This window comes from Pristiophorus japonicus, chromosome 9, assembly GCF_044704955.1.
Source record: "Pristiophorus japonicus isolate sPriJap1 chromosome 9, sPriJap1.hap1, whole genome shotgun sequence".
Classification (NCBI taxonomy): Eukaryota; Metazoa; Chordata; class Chondrichthyes; family Pristiophoridae; genus Pristiophorus; species Pristiophorus japonicus.
Genome location: NC_091985.1, coordinates 136,736,112 through 136,755,299, shown reverse-complemented (window position 1 = coordinate 136,755,299; position 19,188 = coordinate 136,736,112). Strand labels below are relative to the sequence as shown.

The 19,188-nt window shown below is 42.1% G+C and overlaps 1 protein-coding gene across 2 annotated transcripts in view; it reads left to right on the top strand.

Annotated features, from left to right (window-relative positions):
- Nucleotides 1–19,188, top strand: part of crls1 (cardiolipin synthase 1) — a 74,357-nt gene that overhangs the window by 49,252 nt on the left and 5,917 nt on the right. The window contains exons 3-6 of one of the 2 annotated variants that reach the window (XM_070888785.1): nucleotides 7,970–8,099; nucleotides 11,715–11,800; nucleotides 12,570–12,638; nucleotides 17,794–17,885. In XM_070888785.1, coding sequence (XP_070744886.1) covers nucleotides 7,970–8,099; nucleotides 11,715–11,800; nucleotides 12,570–12,638; nucleotides 17,794–17,885 — 377 coding nt within the window. The remainder of the gene's footprint in view (nucleotides 1–7,969; nucleotides 8,100–11,714; nucleotides 11,801–12,569; nucleotides 12,639–17,793; nucleotides 17,886–19,188) is intronic. The other variant, XM_070888786.1, reaches the window with a different exon arrangement.

Sequence of the window (19,188 nt, the reverse complement as noted above, 5' to 3'; positions counted from 1 at the left end):
TCCTCCGCATCTCGGTCCTAAATGGCTTACCCCTTATCCTTAGACTGTGACCCCTGGTTCTGGACTTCCCCAACATTGGGAACATTCTTCCTGCATCTAACTTGTCTAACCCCGTCAGAATTTTATATGTTTCTATGAGGTCCCCTCTCATTCTTCTGAACTCCAGTGAATACAAGCCCAGTTGATCCAGTCTTTCTTGATAGGTCAGTCCCGCCATCCCGGGAATCAGTCTGGTGAACCTTCGCTGCACTCCCTCAATAGCAAGAATGTCCTTCCTCAGGTTAGGAGACCAAAACTGTACACAATACTCCAGGTGTGGCCTCACCAATGCCCTGTACAACTGTAGCAACACCTCCCTGCCCCTGTACTCAAATCCCCTTGCTATGAAGGCCAACATGCCATTTGCTTTCTTAACCGCCTGCTGCACCTGCATGCCAACCTTCAATGACTGATGTACCATGACACCCAGGTCTCTTTGCACCTCCCCTTTTCCTAATCTGTCACCATTCAGATAATAGTCTGTCTCTCTGTTTTTACCACCAAAGTGGATAACCTCACATTTATCCACATTATACTTCATCTGCCATGCATTTGCCCACTCACCTAACCTATCCAAGTCGCTCTGCAGCCTCACAGCATACTCCTCGCAGCTCACACTGCCACCCAACTTAGTGTCATCCGCAAATTTGGAGATACTACATTTAATCCCCTCATCTAAATCATTAATGTACAGTGTAAACAGCTGGGGCCCCAGCACAGAACCTTGCGGTACCCCACTAGTCACTGCCTGCCATTCTGAAAAGTACCCATTTACTCCTACTCTTTGCTTCCTGTCTGACAACCAGTTCTAAATCCATGTCAGTACACTACCCCCAATCCCATGTGCTCTAACTTTGCACATCAATCTCTTGTGTGGGACCTTGTCGAACGCCTTCTGAAAGTCCAAATATACCATATCAACTGGTTCTCCCTTATCCACTCTACTGGAAACATCCTCAAAAAATTCCAGAAGATTTGTCAAGCATGATTTCCCTTTCACAAATCCATGCTGACTTGGACCTATCATGTCACCTCTTTCCAAATGCACTGCTATGACATCCTTAATAATTGATTCCATCATTTTACCCACTACCGATGTCAGGCTGACCGGTCTATAATTCCCTGTTTTCTCTCTCCCTCCTTTTTTTAAAAAGTGGGGTTACATTGGCTACCCTCCACTCCATAGGAACTGATCCAGAGTCAATGGAATGTTGGAAAATGACTGTCAACGCATCCACTATTTCCAAGGCCACCTCCTTAAGTACTCTGGGATGCAGTCCATCAGGCCCTGGGGATTTATCGGCCTTCAATCCCATCAATTTCCCCAACACAATTTCCCAGCTAATAAGGATTTCCCTCAGTTCCTCCTCCTTACTAGACCCCCCGACCCCTTTTATAACCGGAAGGTTGTTCGTGTCCTCCTTCGTGAATACCGAACCAAAGTACTTGTTCAATTGGTCCGCCATTTCTTTGTTCCCCGTTATGACTTCCCCTGATTCTGACTGCAGGGGACCTACGTTTGTCTTTACTAACCTTTTTCTCTTTACATATCTATAGAAACTTTTGCAATCCGTCTTAATGTTCCCTGCAAGCTTCTTCTCATACTCCATTTTCCCTGCCCTAATCAAACCCTTTGTCCTCCTCTGCTGAGTTCTAAATTTCTCCCAGTCCCCAGGTTCGCTGCTATTTCTGGCCAATTTGTATGCCACTTCCTTGGCTTTAATACTATCCCTGATTTCCCTTGATAGCCACGGTTGAGCCACCTTCCCTTTTTTATTTCTATGCCAGACAGGAATGTACAATTGTTGTAGTTCATCCATGCGGTCTCTAAATGTCTGCCATTGCCCATCCACAGTCAACCCCTTAAGTATCATTCGCCAATCCATCTCAGCCAATTCACGCCTCATACCTTCAAAGTTAGCCTTCTTTAAGTTCTGGACCATGGTCTCTGAATTAACTGTTTCATTCTCCATCCTAATGCAGAATTCCACCATATTATGGTCACTCTTCCCCAAGGGGCCTCGCACAACGAGATTGCTAATTAATCCTTTCTCATTACATAACACCCAGTCTAAGATGGCCTCCCCCCTAGTTGGTTCCTCGACATATTGGTCTAAAAAACCATCCCTTATGCACTCCAGAAAATCCTCCTCCACCGTATTGCTTCCAGTTTGGTTAGCCCAATCTATGTGCATATTAAAGTCACCCATTATAACTGCTGCACCTTTATTGCACGCACCCCTAATTTCCTGTTTGATGCCCTCCCCAACATCACTACTACTGTTTGGAGGTCTGTACACAACTCCCACTAACGTTTTTTGCCCTTTGGTGTTCTGCAGCTCTACCCATATAGATTCCACATCATCCAAGCTAATGTCCTTCCTAACTATTGCCTTAATCTCCTCCTTAACCAGCAATGCTACCCCACCTCCTTTTCCTTTTATTCTATCCTTCCTGAATGTTGAATACCCCTGGATGTTGAGTTCCCAGCCCTGCTCATCCTGGAGCCATGTCTCCGTAATCCCAATCACATCATATTTGTTAACATCTATTTGCACAGTTAATTCATCCACCTTATTGCGGATACTCCTTGCATTAAGACACAAAGCCTTTAGGCTTGTTTTTTTAACACCCTCTGTCCTTTTAGAATTTTGCTGTACAATGGCCCTTTTTGTTCTTTGCCTTGGGTTTCTCTGCCCTCCACTTTTCCTCATCTCCTTTCTGTCTTTTGTTTTTGCCTCCTTTTTGTTTCCCTCTATCTCCCTGCATTGGTTCCCATCCCCCTGCCATATTAGTTTAACTCCTCCCCAACAGCACTAGCAAACACTCCCCCGAGGACATTGGTTCCGATTCTGCCCAGGTGCAGACCGTCCGGATTGTACTGGTCCCACCTCCCCCAGAACCGGTTCCAATGCCCCAGGAATTTGAATCCCTCCCTGCTGCACCATTGCTCAAGCCACGTATTCATCTGAGCTATCCTGCGATTCCTACTCTGACTAGCACGTGGCACTGGTAGCAATCCCGAGATTACTACTTTTGAGGTCCTACTTTTTAATTTAGCTCCTAGCTCCTTAAATTCATTTCGTAGGAACTCATCCCTTTTTTTACCTATGTCATTGGTACCAACGTGCACCACGACAACTGGCTGTTCTCCCTCCCTTTTTAGAATGTCCTCCACCCGCTCCGAGACATCCTTGACCCTTGCACCAGGGAGGCAACATACCATCCTGGAGTCTCGGTTGCGGCCACAGAAACGCCTATCTATTCCCCTTACAATTGAATCCCCTATCACTATCGCTCGCCCACTCTTTTTCCTCCCCTCCTGTGCAACAGAGCCAGCCACAGTGCCATGAACTTGGCTGCTGCTGCCCTCCCCTGATGAGTCATCCCCCTCAACAGTACTCAAAGCGGTGTATCTGTTTTGCAGGGGGATGACCACAGGGGACCCCTGCACTACCTTCCTTGCACTACTCTTCCTGCTGGTCTTCCATTCCCTCGCTGGCTGTGGACCCTTCTCCTGCAGTAAGACCAACTCGCTACACGTGATACTCACGTCATTCTCAGCATCGTGGATGCTCCAGAGTGAATCCACCCTCAGCTCCAACTCCGCAACGCGGACCGTCAGTAGCCGGAGGTGGACACACTTCCCGCACATGTAGTCGTCAGGGACACTGGTGTTGTCCCCGTGTTCCCACATGGTACAGGAGGAGCATATCACGTGACCGAGCTGTCCTGCCATGACTTAACCCTTAGATACACTTAAATTGCCGACAACAATGTTAAAAGTTACTGACTAATAAAGAAAAAGAAAAACTACTCACCAATCAGCAGCCAATCACTTACCACGTTGGCTGTGACGTCACCTTTTGATTTCTTTCTACTTCTTTTTTGCCTTTTTTGCCTTCTCTCCCAGCTGGAGCTGCACCGGTACGCCTCTCTCGACTCCCGCCTCTCTCGACTCCCCGGACTGCTGAGTCTTTTATAGGCCGCTGCCTCTCTCGACTCCCGCCTCTCTTGACGCTCCCCGGACTGCTGAGCCTTTTATAGGCCGCTGCCTCTCTCGACTCCCGCCTCTCTCGACGCTCCCCGGACTGCTGAGCCTTTTATAGGCCGCTGCCTCTCTCGACGCTCCCCGGACTGCTGAGCCTTTTATAGGCCGCTGCCTCTCTCGACTCCCGCCTCTCTCATATAAGTTATTTTGTCAAATGCCTTTTGAAAGTGCATGTAAACTACATCCTGTAGTTTAATAGTTACCTCAAGGAGTTATCATAGTATTGTACAGCATGATCTATTACTTCTAAAACCACGCTCACTAATTCCCTACAATGCCAGTTTTCTTTAAATACTCATTTACAGCATCTTGGAGAATGCCCTCAAACATTTTACCATTATAGATGTCAGATTAATTGACTTGCTCCTGTTTGAATATTGGAACTATTTGTCATCCTTGGAGACTTTTTCCAATATTTATGAGGCTTTGAAAAATACCAACTAAAGCATCACTGATTTTGTCTTAAGTCTTTGAGAATTCTAAGTTGTATTCCATCTTTCCCAGAAGTGTTGTGGCTATTTAATCCTTCCAATTTTTGCATAATACATCTTTATTAACTTGTATGTGTGTACTATGGCTTGCATTGCTTCATTTACTATGACTGGAATTTATCTACTGTCCTCGTGAAGGTTGATGTGAAGCATCTATTCACTGTATCTACCATTCCCAAGTCACTTGCAATAGTTTTGTTCAAATTATCATTTAACAGATCCAAATATTTGTTAGCTTTATTTCCACTATTAACATTGTTGCAAAAGATTTTGGGGTTCATTTTGTTGCTCTCAGATGTTTCTCCCTACTTTTCTCTTACCTGCTCTAATATATTGGGTTTCTGTCACACTTTTCATCCCAGCGTGAAAATCTGCTTTCCTAAAGTCTTCTACCACCACATTGATGATTTTTGGTCTTTGCTTTGACAATTCAAATTTAACGATATAATGATCATTAGATCTCCGATGCTCACCAACTTCTAGGCTGCTGACCAGCTCTGATGGATTGCTAAACAGCCTCTGCTTTTGTTTGTACTCTCACTTCCCTTCACTATGTCCTTCTCTATCTGTCTAGTCAGCTCCCCATCTACCTGCTCCCTTTATTTTAATGGCCTCGAACACTTACCAATTAATAATTTGCCACTTTTATCACTCCGTTCTAATTGTCTTGTTTCAATTGTATCCCCTCTACATCCACTCTGCGCTTCCCTTTGCAAAGCATTTCATATCCCCTTCGATTCAGCTCTCAGCAATTCTCTGCTGTCCGCATGTTTCTGAGATACATAATAGAAATATTCTTGTTTGCATAACCCCTAAATCCAGTACTTTTATTCCTCACGGCTCCTTGTATTTATATAAAAACATTTAAGCTTATCCCTCACAATATTTTTTTATTTGCTCATTCTGCTATTAATTTTCCTTTTTGCTTTGCTTCATTAACCTCTTGCTCCCCACCAAAGCTTCATCAGTTTAAATCCTCTCCCGTGGTCCTATTCTTCTGCTCTGAGAGCACTGGTACCAGTTTGGAATAGGCAGTTCATCCTATCTGAACAACGATCTCCCACCCAGACATTTGTACCAACCCTACACTGATGCTGACAGTACTTTGGGGCACTCTATATACACACACCTGTGTTTTGAATGAAAATCCGTCAAGCCCCTGCACTCCTACCTCAAGCCAGATCAGGAGATCTTGGCACAGTTTCAGTGACATTCAAAATCACAACGTGAGGTAGGAGTCTGGAGCAGCGCTGTGGAGGGACTCCCAAGGGCTGCACTTGTAGGGGAGCTGAGGGGTTAGAGCGAGAGCAGCATTTGTGGGGGGAAAGGGAGAAAGGGAAGCCTGAGCGTAGAGGGAGTACGTGAGGGGAAGAAAGCCTGTCGTGGGGCGGGGGGTGGGGGGGAAGGGCAGGGAGCGAGATGGAAAAAGAGGAAAGCTGGAAGGAAGCTTCTGGTGAAAGCATTGCTGGTCGGGGCGTGGGGAGATCGGGTGGGTGGTGAAGTAAAGGGGAGGAAAACCTGAGAGCCCTGCTGGGGCAGGAGGGGGAGAGACAGTCTGTGAATTGTGTACTTGTTGCAGGAGGAGAATAAATGTTTTAATGGAAAATGTTTGAATTTGTATAGGGGGTATGCCCTAGGTCCCTAGAAATGAACCACCAGTGGGGCAGTGCATGTTTGCAAGGTATCTATGCAGTTCTAAATTTGCTATCAACAGCCCCTGACTATGTTCGATGGGTTCAGATCGCTATTTACTAGTAGCCAACTTTTTGAAAAATTAACAAAAACTTTTTTCTGCCACTTAATAGATTATCTGGTACTACTGGAGGGACAAATGTTAAAATATAAACAAGAAATAATGAATTCTCAAATGACAAAATAAAAGTAGTTTTCAAAATTAAGAAAATGTTACTTTTATTTTTCAAGAGTCAGAATGTCCATGTTCTTTGTAGATTCTAAAATGCACCAAATTGATTTTTCACTACTTTAAGGTATTGGGTTTTCTGTCATTGCTACTGTGAGGAAAATCCACTCAAGTGCTAAAAGAATCATTTTTTTCATTACATAATTCCTTAATGCCTTTGTGTAATATTTTCTTCAATGTTTCTTGGTTATTACTACTCATATAGAAAAATATATTCAATGCTTTGCAAATTTACTAGATAAATTTAGTTCACCACCTAATTTGGGTTAATTTTCACAGGTGATCATAAAAGAAAGACTTGCATTTATATAGTGCCTTTCACGACCTCAGGATGTCTGAGTGCTTTACAGCCAATGAAGAATTTTTGAAGTGTAGTCACTATTGTAATTTAGCAAATGTGCACACAGCAAGATCCCATAAACAGCAATGTGATGATGACCAGATAATCTGTTTTATTGATGTTGGTTGAAGGATAAATATTGATGAGAATACCGCTCTTAAAAATAGTACCATGGATTCTTTTACGTCCACCTGAGAGGGCAGATGGGGCCTCGGTTTAACGTCTCGTCTGAAAGGGCACCTCTGCCAGTGCAGCACTCCCTCAGCACTGCACTGGAGTGTCAGCCTAGATTTTGTGCTCAAGTCACTGCAGTGGGACTTGAATTCACAACTTTCTGATTCAGAGGTAAGAGTGCTACCAACTAAGCCAACTGGGCCTGACTTTCGCTATCTCGATTTGCATCAGACCACAGAGAACTGTTTTAAAACAAACTAAAAGCAATTGAATGGCTTTAAGCTAGATGTATTTTTTTTAAAAGATCAAACTTTTTAAACAATTTTTACAGTTAGAATAATTTTACTTTTTATCTCTTGGATTTCTTAAAAATGTGAACAATCTCAGAATACTGTGTTTTTTAGCTCCCCTTGTTATAATCCTTAATTGATCTGTCGGTTAAAGACCGCATTGTCTGCCAACCCAATACGATGTCAGGGACGTTGGGGATTTGGATGACCCCATGTTCATTTCAGGATTTCGGAGCAATTACACCTAGGCTTCAAGGGACACATTTATATGGTCCATTTTAGATGGCATAATGTTCATGTCCTTATAAAATGGCTCATCTCTAACAAGTTGAGATCAGCGTTCTATACGTCAGTCTCGCGTGTGCTGAGCTCTTTATTTTCTTTCTGCCCTCCCTTTTAGGATAGAGTTTAGAAAAATAAATGGTATAATAAAAATCTTGCAATGTCTGTTTTTGGTGTGTTTGCACTAGTTACATTCACTAATCAAAAATAAATTGGAAACAAAGTTATGTAAATGTGGAAGTACTTTGCTGTATTATAAGAGAGCCATGACTTCAGTTTGTGTAATTTAGACATTTTTGTTAAAGGAATTCCTTTCTCCGATGCATCATTGATGATTGACTGACTGTTTAACACATCCCCTATTTTCTTTACATTTTGCAGTTGGATGGGTACATTGCACGAAACTGGGCCAATCAGAAATCCGCTTTGGGGAGTGCCCTGGACCCACTGGCAGATAAAATTCTGATCAGCGTTCTATATGTCAGTCTCACGTGTGCTGAGCTCATTCCAGGTACTCTCTCTATTTTCTTTCTGCCCTCCCTTTTAGGATAGAGTTTAGAAAAATAAATGGTGTAACAAAAATGTGTTTCAGTTCTGATTAGTAGCAACTATACCAAAGGTCTTGGATTTCATCTGCTTTCACCAGCTAATGGCACAGATACCAGATGACTTGATGTACCTTTGCATTATTACCCACAAGATTGTAGGGCAATCTGGACCAGATGAGTTAGCTGAATCTTGTTGAAAGTAAAGAAGAGCTTGCATTCATATAGCACCTTATCACTTCCTCAGGGTATCCCAAAGAGCTTCTTAGCCAAAGGATTATAGAATCACAGAATAGTACAGCACAGAAGGAAGCCATTCTGTGCCAGCTCTTTCGAAGAGCAATCTAGTTAGTCCCACATCCTGGCTCTTTCCCCGTTTCCCTGCAATTTTTTTCTCCAAGTATTTATCCAATTCCCTTTTGAAGCCTACTATTGAATCTGTATCCACCACCCTATCAGGCAGTGTGTTCCAAATCCTAACCACTCATTGCATATAAAAAGGTTTTCCTTATGTCACCTCTGGTTCTTTTTCCAATCACCTTAAATCTGTGCCCTCTCGTTATCGACCCTTCAGAAAATTACTCACGGTTGTTACACAGGCAAACACGGCAGCCAAATTGTGCACAGTAAGGTCCCAGAAGCAGCAAATTAATGAATGACCGTTTTAACATTCTTTTGTGGTGGTGTTACTCAAGGGAGGAATGTTGATCAGGCCACTGGGAGAAATCCCCTGCACAGCTTCAAATAGTGATATGGAACCGTTTCCATACATCTGGGCAAGCAGTCTTTGAAGTCTCAACTGTAGGACAGCACCTCCAATAATGCAGCCCATCATCATCATCATAGGCAGTCCCTCGGGATCGAGGAGGACTTGCTTCCACTCCCAAAGTGAATTCTTTGATGGCTGAACAGTCCCGATATGAGAGCCACAGACTCTGTTACAGGTGGGACAGACATTCGTCGAGGGAAGGGGTCGATGGGGCTGGTTTGCCGCGCGCTCCTTCCGCTGCCTATGCCTGGCCTCTTCACGCTCTTTGCGTTGAGACTCGAAGAGCTCAACGCCCTCCCGGATGCACTTTCTCCACGTCAGGCGGTTTTCAGCCAGGGTCTCCCAGGTGTCAGTGGTTAGGTCGCACTTTACCAGGGAGGCTTTGAGGGTGTCCTTGTAATGTTTCCACTGCCCTCCTTTGGCTCGTTTACCATGAAGGAGCTCCGCATAACGCATTTGCTTAGGGAGTCTTGTATCTGGCAATGTGAACTATGTGGCCTGCCCAATGAAGCTGAGTGTGGTCAGTGCTTCAATACTGGGGATGTTAGCCTGGTCGAGGACACTGATGTTGGTACGCCTGTCCTCCCAGGGGATTTACAGGATCTTGCGGAGACATCGTAGAGAGACATAGTAGAGAGACAATCTCTACTATACTGACGTACCTAGAGATCTAGAAATAGATACCAGGCTTATTGGAAGAGGGTGACTATGATCTTAGGAATATTCCTTCAAGAAGTTTCAGTTTCCACAAAGTCCTCGTCACATTTCATTTAACTATAAATTCTTTATCACCTCCCAGCTTCAGCTCAACATCTTGAAATCGATGTGCTCCTCTGTGTGAGCAGTTTGTCAGAACTTGGGTCGATTTGTGACAGTCTCATCAGAATTAGACATCACAGTTGATAAAGAATACACCTCACCCTGGAAGAACATCTTTTTATTCAGCCTGTCATGGACTTCCCTAAATATGGAGGGCAGAGACCTAGAAACTGAAAAGCCAAAGTAAATATTCACAAAGCACATTCCAAATGAGATTTCCATCATATTTAAGACACAAGTCATTTAGAATCAAGCTGCTAAAATTCATACTGTGCCAGAATTCTCTATCTTAAACAAATATGCTTTGTATTCAGGCAGCTGAGTTGCTGCAATAGTCTATCATTGACATCCTAGATGTACAAATTCTCCATGTTGCTACTATGCAGAACTGCTTGTCTTGGAACATCCGGTTTTCTTGTAATTAGACAGGTTAAACTGTTCGGGGGTTTCTTTCAAATCAGTAGCTAGAAACCAATTTTGAATGTTTGTAAAAATGCCAATAGCTTTAAAAAGTTATACCAAAAAACTCCATAATTGTATTTTAAAATAGTGAAACTCGTTTCATGTTCAAAGTTGCTTTGACTGCATTCAAAAAGTGCAGGCAAAGACTCAGCAAAAAAAATTGCCCTTACTGTTACTGCTCCATAAATCCAATATTAAGTCAATCCAGCACAGTTTTGTTTTAGTTGAGCAACAAGGTTGAAGGGTCAAGACATCAGTGGTGTTTGGGATGCTGATGAGATTTCTGAAAACTCATTCTTCAGATGGTCTTGGCTTCAGATCATCAATATGAGTTACAAGTGATTGCTTGCTTTCAGCAGATGAGGCCATATGATAGGATTTAATTGTCATCTTTGTTAGCAGTTGTTCTGTTTGTGTTAAGCAAAACTATCAGTACTTCTGGAAATATAGTTGAATTTGCTTCATTTCCATGATTCTGACAGTTTATCTTCTGACCAGTGAGTTCTCAGGGCTGAAATAATGGGCGTTAGATTGTGGTTTCAGTTAGCTTGCCTGTGATGCTGTTATTTTACTGTTCTGTTCTGTTCTAGCAGTGTTATCTGTTATTTTGCTGTTCTGTTATAGCAGTGTTATCTGTGGTGAAACTCAGGCTGAGCTGCATTGATGCTGGGTTCATTGCTTCCAGTTAAACCCTGACCACACTTGCAGAACAAATTATTTTCTTAATGTGGTTTTTATTATTTTTTCATAGAACACACTGTTTTTACTCAGTTATCATAGACTAAAGATACTGGTGTATGTTCTTTCTTTCCTCCTCCTGATCAATTAATGTATCTAAATGTCTTCCCTTTCCCCTGTTCATCCTGCTGCCCTATACAACTAAGTCGCATGTATAAATGTAGGCCCTTGGCATGGTATGTTGCTGGCAATACAGAAAATGTTGTTGGAAATGAAAATGTCTTGATACCATTTGCTGTAAATTTGCAACACCAGAGAAGTTACTTTTTGAATTACTAGTAAATAGTAAGATTCAAATTATCATATCTTAAAAACCTCCATATATGGCAAGTTATTACCGCAAAACTTTGTAACTGCTATAATGCTTCAAGATTGTGCATTAATTTGTGATCACATTTATTGGTGTGTTTTCCATTTGTGCACTGAACTCCTTTAGTGTTTCCTCTCTTGTATGCGTAACTTGAAATGGTTGTTTCAAAGCCATCTCTAGCTTTTCTTTCTGTTTTTCAGAATTTTATTATGTGTTGGTTGGTAGGAAGAGAGGAGGGGGGAGATGAAATAAACAATGCGCAGTTTTAAGCTACCAGTTCAAATCTTGGAGAAATTTGAGTCCTTAACTAGTCTGCTCACCTTCCCTCTGAGGGCAGAAGAAAGATGTGGGAATAATGATGAAATACATTTAGTTGCTCCATCCAGGATGTGTGCACATGGGGCTTATTTTCATTTTTCTCTTCTCTTTTTATTCCCCACCCACAACTCTACCTCATACCATTATAATCCTTCTATTTTTCAGCTCCTCTTACTGCTATGGTCCTTTTGCGAGATGTCACTTTGATTGCAGCTGGTTTCTATATTAGATACCGAACGGTTCCACCACCAGTAAGTAACAAAAGTGTTGATCTCTCTCTCTCTCTCTCTCTCACTCCTTCTCTCCGTCATGGTAGCTTGCATATCAGTGTTTTTATTTTGCATAAAGTTTGTTCTGTGTGTATAAAATACTCTGTCCTATCATGTGCTATTGCTGAGTGAGCCACTTATTGTATCTTGTGTTGTTTTTTTGTAACTTTCCCACCATCAAATCCTTTCCAGATGAATTTATTACTGCTGATAAAGGCTCTTTCTTTAGCTTACAGTATCTGAACAAAGCTGATGTTTAAAATAATATATTTGATACCTCATTTTTGAGGTAGTGGCAAAAGGAAGCAGGATTTATATGGAAATCGAACTTGTTTTTGCCACTGTAAATGACCTGAACTCCATCCTTGCAAACCACGGCCCAGGTAAACAGGAACCCTCTTGGGCGAGTTTTGACTGGGAAAGAACTGACAGTGGGTTGGCAGAAGTGTTTCCTGGTTTTTTTTTCCTGCGCTGGAAGAAAATAGGGCAATCCACTGAAGTGACACCTAGTTGTTGAATCCTGTGTTCTGAATTATGTTACAGTAACTTAGCCTTGGTATTAATATGAAATAACTGTTTGCTTTGATCTCCTGTTCTGTTCTGACTTGTATGCAAACAAAAATGACTGGCACCTCATGTTTTCCTCCTAATTTCTCCCTTTCTGTATGATATTGTGCAAACATTTACGTACGGTTTGTGTTTTGGAAAATTGAATAATATATAACTAAGTAACTTCTCTCTTGTCTCACAGAGGACACTCAGCAAATATTTCAACCCGTGTTATGCGACAGCTCAATTAAAACCAACGTTCATCAGCAAGGTAAGACTCATTTGCCCATTAATTGATCCTCTTCCCATCCAACCCTCGGCCACTCCACTGCTTCTGAGGCATACAATGGGTGAACTTGCTTTAGTCTATGTGTAAGATCCACAACCACCTGCTGTTTGCATTATTAGCTCACTCAGATATGATGGCTGCATACACACAGGCCTCCCCATTACTATCTTCAATGCAAAAATCAAGAGTTAATTGTAACAAATATTAATTTAAGTAATATATCAAATGTTTGCATTTTATTTTTCAAAAGGGCTATATAGTACCTCCAAAATTTTGGAAAAGACACCGTGGAGTATAAAATAAAAATTCCTGGGGGAGACCTATCCTTTGGCAATGAATCTCGACACGAGTGCTCATATCCACTTTCAGAAATTGCCAAATCCACTCCTGCAAAATCGAACATCTGTGTCCTTCAGATTGTTCCTGCCATACAAGTGATGGCATATTGGGTGTATCTATAACTTTAGTTACAACAAGCTTATCACTCATTTCAAGCCTTGTTTCTGCATGGCATTGGCAAGGTCTTTGGGTTTCCATTTCCACAGATTGAATCCAGAACGTGATCCCTGAAGCGCTAGCAAAAACCTTGGAATCACTTGTAATGGACATTAAGTTTGCTACCGTAAAGTAGACCTGGGCTGTTTTCAAGTTGTCTTTTTGCATTGTCAGCTTTTCTAGGGCTGTGTCTGCTTTTTGTAAGCTATTTGTCAGCTTATGTGAGTTTTCTAGATTGGCATGTGTGAACTTGTGTTGCTCAAAATATTACAATAACTATATCACACTTTAAAAAAAAAAATTAAAATAAAAGAAAAACTAGCAAAGAGCTTTCTTTGAGTGTATGCTACATATAACTATCTCTGGGGAGAGCAAGCCGATCTTGTCAATAGTTACTTGATTCCAAAATAGCAAGATAGGAACAGGTCTAGGTCATTCAGCCCCTCGAGTTTGTTCTACCATTCAGTTCGATCATGGCTCATCTGTATCTTAACACCGTCTACCCATCTTGGTTCCATAGCCCTTAATAGCCTTGCCTAACAAAATCTTATCAATCTGAGTTTTGAAATTTACGATTGACCCCCAGCCTCAAAGCTATATGGGAAAGAGTTCCAGATTTCCACTACCCTTCGTATGAAGAAGTGCTCCCTGAACAGCCCAGATCTAATTTAAAGGTTCTGGACTTGTTCTGGACTCCCCCCACCAGAGGAAATAGTTTCTCTCTATCTACCTTATCAACTCTCTTCATCATCATCATCATCATCATCATCATCATCGACAGTCCCTTGGAATCGAGGAAGACTTCCTTCCACTCTAAAAGTGAGTTCTTAGGTGGCTGTACAGTCCAATACAAGAACCACAGTCCCTGTCACAGGTGGGACAGATAGTCATTGAGGGAGAGGGTGGGTGGGACTGGTTTGCCGCATGCTCTTTCCGCTGCCTGCGCTTGATTTCTGCATGCTCTCAGCGATGAGACTCGAGGTGCTCAGCGCTCTCCCGGATGCACTTCCTCCACTTAGGGCGGTCTTTGGCCAGGGACTCCCAGGTGTCGGTGGGGATGTTGCACTTTATCAGGGAGGCTTTGAGGGTGTCCTTGAAACGTGTCCTCTGCCCACCTTTGACTCGTTTGCCGTGAAGGAGTTACCGAGTAGAGCACCTGTGTCTGCGCACATACAGAGGCTGAACTCCAAGTCACAGTCAACATATTCACTGAGGCGTACGAAAGCATGGGCCATACACTAAACATCCGTAATCATCTTAAACACCTCAATTAGATCACCCCTTAATCATCAATGCTCAAGGGAATGAGCACAGGCTAATTTTGAGGTGGAAAAAAAATCCTTCGATACGTGTGGAAACAAATCAACAGCTGAAAGAACAAAAATATCGTGAAAACAATTCTGAACATGTTGAAAAATGAATTAGAAATCAGAAATAAAAAGAAAATAAAGGTGGCAGCAAAACCCAGCCGAGCAATTGAAGGCCAGGGAAGTGCTGAAACTCGGGTTTCATGCCATTGAGACAGCTGTACGTCTTATACAAATGTTGCAGGCATTGGTAATACCAGGGAGACATTGGTATGGGTAAGTTTGATTTGATAAGTTATGCAACTGGTTGCGTTTGTTATGTTTTACATTTTATTTATACAGCTTTATATTTAGCTGGGTCTGAAGTAAAATTGACATTGGGAGCCACTTTCAGAAATGAAATCAGCGATGTAGTTAGTTGCTTTCTTGTGAGATCTACCCTTCAATGAATTGCTATGGTTACGTTGCTTATTTCAACCAATGAGTAAAGTTTGATATTTGGGGTTCTTGCTTTGGATAGATCTAATTTCCAGCCACAAATTGAGTCTGTGCTATACTATTCTAACTTCAGACACTAAGGTAGATTTTAACCCCTAGCGAGTTTTGGTGTGTGGAGTGATTGTTAAATGCACTCACTGGCTTAAGTTTGAGGCCCAGGCTATTTTAACTGCCAGGCCTCATCTGCATGCTGCCAGTCAGTTGCCCGCCCAAAGCAGGCGGAAGGCGGTAGATGCTGGGAGGATGGGAGTGGAAGTTTGGGCGGTTGGAGGCCACTGGCTGGCACCAAAGGAAGGCTCGCCGACAAGCGGGTAAATTGCGGGAATGGCATTTCGGTATGGTCTTGTGGGTGGGGTAGTGGAAATCCGGAGCAACGGTGACCGCGACTTATCTTGTGGGATTTGGGGGAAGCTCTGTCCCCACAGGGAAACCTTTCCACTTACCTTGAGGCAATGTTCCCTTTAAGTTGCGTGGCCGATCAGCGCTCCAGGGGACCCGCGCAGCCGGCTTTTAAATTAAAAAAAGCCACGTATGCGTGGACTAGAATGGGCCGCATGGCCCAAAAAATAGTTGCATGGAACAGTGCTTGGAGGGCCTGCTCATCCTCCTGACAGCATTTTACCAAGCGGGAAAGCTGCAGCAGCTTATCTGGTGAGGCCCAGGTTAAAATGCAATCGGGGTCTCTTTCATGTTGCGGGACGCCGATTTGCATTAATTTGTGATACACCCGCATGCTTCTGAGTGGCACTTCAGCAACATAACTGAAGTAAGCAGTTAAGCTGATGGCCAGCGAGATTCCAATGGGTACAGGATGGTAAGGCTGGCACTGCTGAGTCACTTTCAAGGGAAAGATAGGAAAATGTTACTTTTTTTATATAATTATTTAAATGTTGCAGACCTGATTCTCAGTCATTTGTCTGCACTGAGACTCTGCCAGAATGTCAGGGGTTTTGGCTCTAATTCTGGCAATGTGGCATAAAGTGAAGTGCAGCCACTACCTGCACAGGTTTGTTAGATGTGGTAAAATATGAATTGCTGGGGAACAAAGAAGCTGACTTTTCACATCTTGTTGACACCTCCATATTTGTTATCCTTTTCCTGGATATTTAACACAGAAAGGATTTAAATTATGTTACTCAATGGAGAACTTTTCAATAATGTTGGGTGATATGAATCTGAGGACATTGCCAGATAAATGAGTAGGTGGGGATTGTGTAATCTACTTGTTTAGTGTCCCAGGGCTAGAATTTCCAATGCTTCACCGCCTGGTTTCTCAGCGGTATTGGCCATTTTGAGTGAGAACCGGTTTGGTGAAAAATTCCACAGCTGAGTTATGTCGGTGGTTTTGAAGTACCGCTGGGGAGCAGATTGCCGGCATGCACTGTCCATAGATCACCATGGCGCGATTTTTGGTTCAGCGGTGACACGTAGGTAAGTTATGGGAAAAAAAACGCCCACAAGAATCAGTGGAGCTGGGCAGTAGATAAGTAGCCCTGCAAGAAAAGATAAGTAATTGTTTTTTTTACTAATTATTTTTACATTCTCTTGCAGTGATTTAAGTGAAAAGGGCCCTGAGAATGTTTTTCTGATTTTTTTTTTTATATTGTGTTTTTTGAAAAAACAATTTTTGTGGTTTTTCTTCTCCTAGGCCCAACCCGCAGCCTCGGGGTAAATTTTTAGTAAATTTATTAATTATCGCCCATTTTTTTTTAAAGAACCGCCCAATTGGCCCTAGATTCCACTTTAATGCCAAGAATCAGAATGTAAGGTCCATCTTTTTCTTTTTTGAAGGGGAATTTTTTGCTGCCGATAATTTTGGTTGGCAATCGGGTACTGGCGGATTGATTGGAAATTCTAGTCCACTGTGTTTTGGTGTGGAGAGCTTTCTTTTAAGATTTAAACTGATTGCAGATGTCTCTCATTCTTTAAGCTATGTAGTTACATGATGGGCATTAACATGTGCACATACATTAAAACCATGTCAAATAACTTCATAGATATTGACTTATTCAGATATTTATGAATGCCTATAGATGAAATTTAAGTCCGTACCAACAATTAGTTAGTTAGTATTAACTAATAAGGAGGAGACTTGCTTTTGGAATTTAAATGTAATCATTTTTCAAATCTATATTTACCCTGCTGTTTAAATGCAGGAAGTTTCTATGACCATACTGTTTGAATTCATCTAACTCCGTCTCCATAATACTTTTTTTGCCAAATTTAATGCTCTGCTTTCTCTGGTCAGACCCTCGATTTCTTTCAAAAAATGGATATACTGGAAACTCTATGTCCCATTTCTGATCAATATGGATGTGTTATTTCCCTGTATTCTATTTCTATTAAGTAATAAAGAATTGGGAAATCGCTGGATGCAACTACATTGGTGACCTTAAGAAGCTGCATCAAATGTTGAGACACAAATAAGTTCTAGATAAGTCTGTAATCTAAAGTACACTGGATAAAATGGATAGAGATCTCCCTTTGAATGGATTCCTTTAAAAGAAATTGAACTTTTCTGAAATGTTAAAAGCAGGCCTTGATACGGAATTTAAAGGACTTGTAGCGAGTTCTATTTATATTAAGTATTGTCTCAATGTCCCCATATAAATATAGTTGACGATTTTTTAAAAATGTATTGCCCATGGCATATTTGGATCCTCTTGAGTGTGGTTTTTGCGGAACTATTTCTGTGGCTTTCCAATGCTGACTAACGAGGTTCAGTACAACATAACTCGTAATATAATGGAACTGAAAACGTGAACCATACTGTTGCTACATTATCTAAAATTTTATTTGGCAATGTTTTAATTCGCTAACTTTTTTTTATGTTGCAGGTTAACACTGCGGTTCAACTTGTACTGGTGGCTGCATCACTGGCAGCTCCAGTTTTTCAGTATGTGGACAGTGTGTTCCTTCACACTTTATGGTGAGATTTTCTGGAAACATTCTGCCCCTTGCTGAAGAATAAAAATAAGAATGTCTTGCATTTATATTGCTCCTTTTAAATATAGCAAAACATGATGTGTTATAAAAGGGACGGATCGGACACTGTACAGGAATTTGGGAAGATTGGAGGGAGTGACTGGAAATGTGGGCGAAGAGGAAGCTGTGAGGATGCTGTTGGAGATGCGGAGCAATGCAAGCCGCTGGAGAGGTTTAGGAAGAGAATTCTCGAATGCAGTGTGTGATGGCTGAAGGCTGTGCCACCAGTGCTAGAGTAGAGGATTCCCAGTTGTCCAGACTCAGGAGCAGAAGATGCGATGCACAGCAGAGTCTGCAGAACCAGAGTTAGAGTGGTGTGATGACATGGATGGATCTGTAAACAAGTAGAAGCATTTTGAAATAATTGATAGGGAATCAATGGAAGTCAGCAAGCTCTGGTGAGCTGGACTTGGTGCAGGATAGGACCCATGAAGCGAATGCATTCTATTGCACTGTTGATCTATTGAAAACAGGTCTGTACATAACAAATATTATCATAAGAAATAGGAGCTGGAGTAGCCTCTATGGCCCTTCGAGCCTGCTCCGCCATTCAATAAGATCATCGACCTTGACTCCACCTTCCCGGCCGAGGCAGGGGGTGCGCGCGCGTGAGAGAGGCATGGAGTCCAAAAATCTATTTTGGCCTTGAATATACTCAATGACTGGGCATCCACAGCCCTCTGGGGTAGAGAATTCCAAAGATTCATAACCCTCTGAGTGAAGAAATTCCTCATCATCTCAGTCCTAAATGGCCGACTCCTTATCCTGAGACTATGCCCCCTAGTTCTAGACTCTCCAGTTAGGGGGAAACAGCCTCTCAGCATCAACCCTGTCGAGCCCTCTAAGAATCTTGTATGTTTCAATGAGATCACCTCTCATAAACTCCAGAGAGTATAGGCTCAATCTCTCCTCATAGGAAAAGCCTCTCATCCCAGGAATCAATCTACCAGCTTAATCAGACAAATAGTTTATTTTTATTTTCGATTTCCCCTTTGAAGGATTATACACGATGAACTGCTGCAGCATAAAATACTGCCTTATATTTAAATAGAGATTATCTTGCAAGAGATATTTTTATTTCTGAACTTATACCCTTGCTTGAAAGTAGGTCTGGTATTTTAGATCATTTTTTAATACCAGATTATCCTGTAGTGTCATTCCTCTGACATACGTTGTTCATCTGTCTGGTAATGGATTCAAGTTGTACTGGCTGCTGATTTTGGAGGCTTCCACGCTTTGTGTAGCTA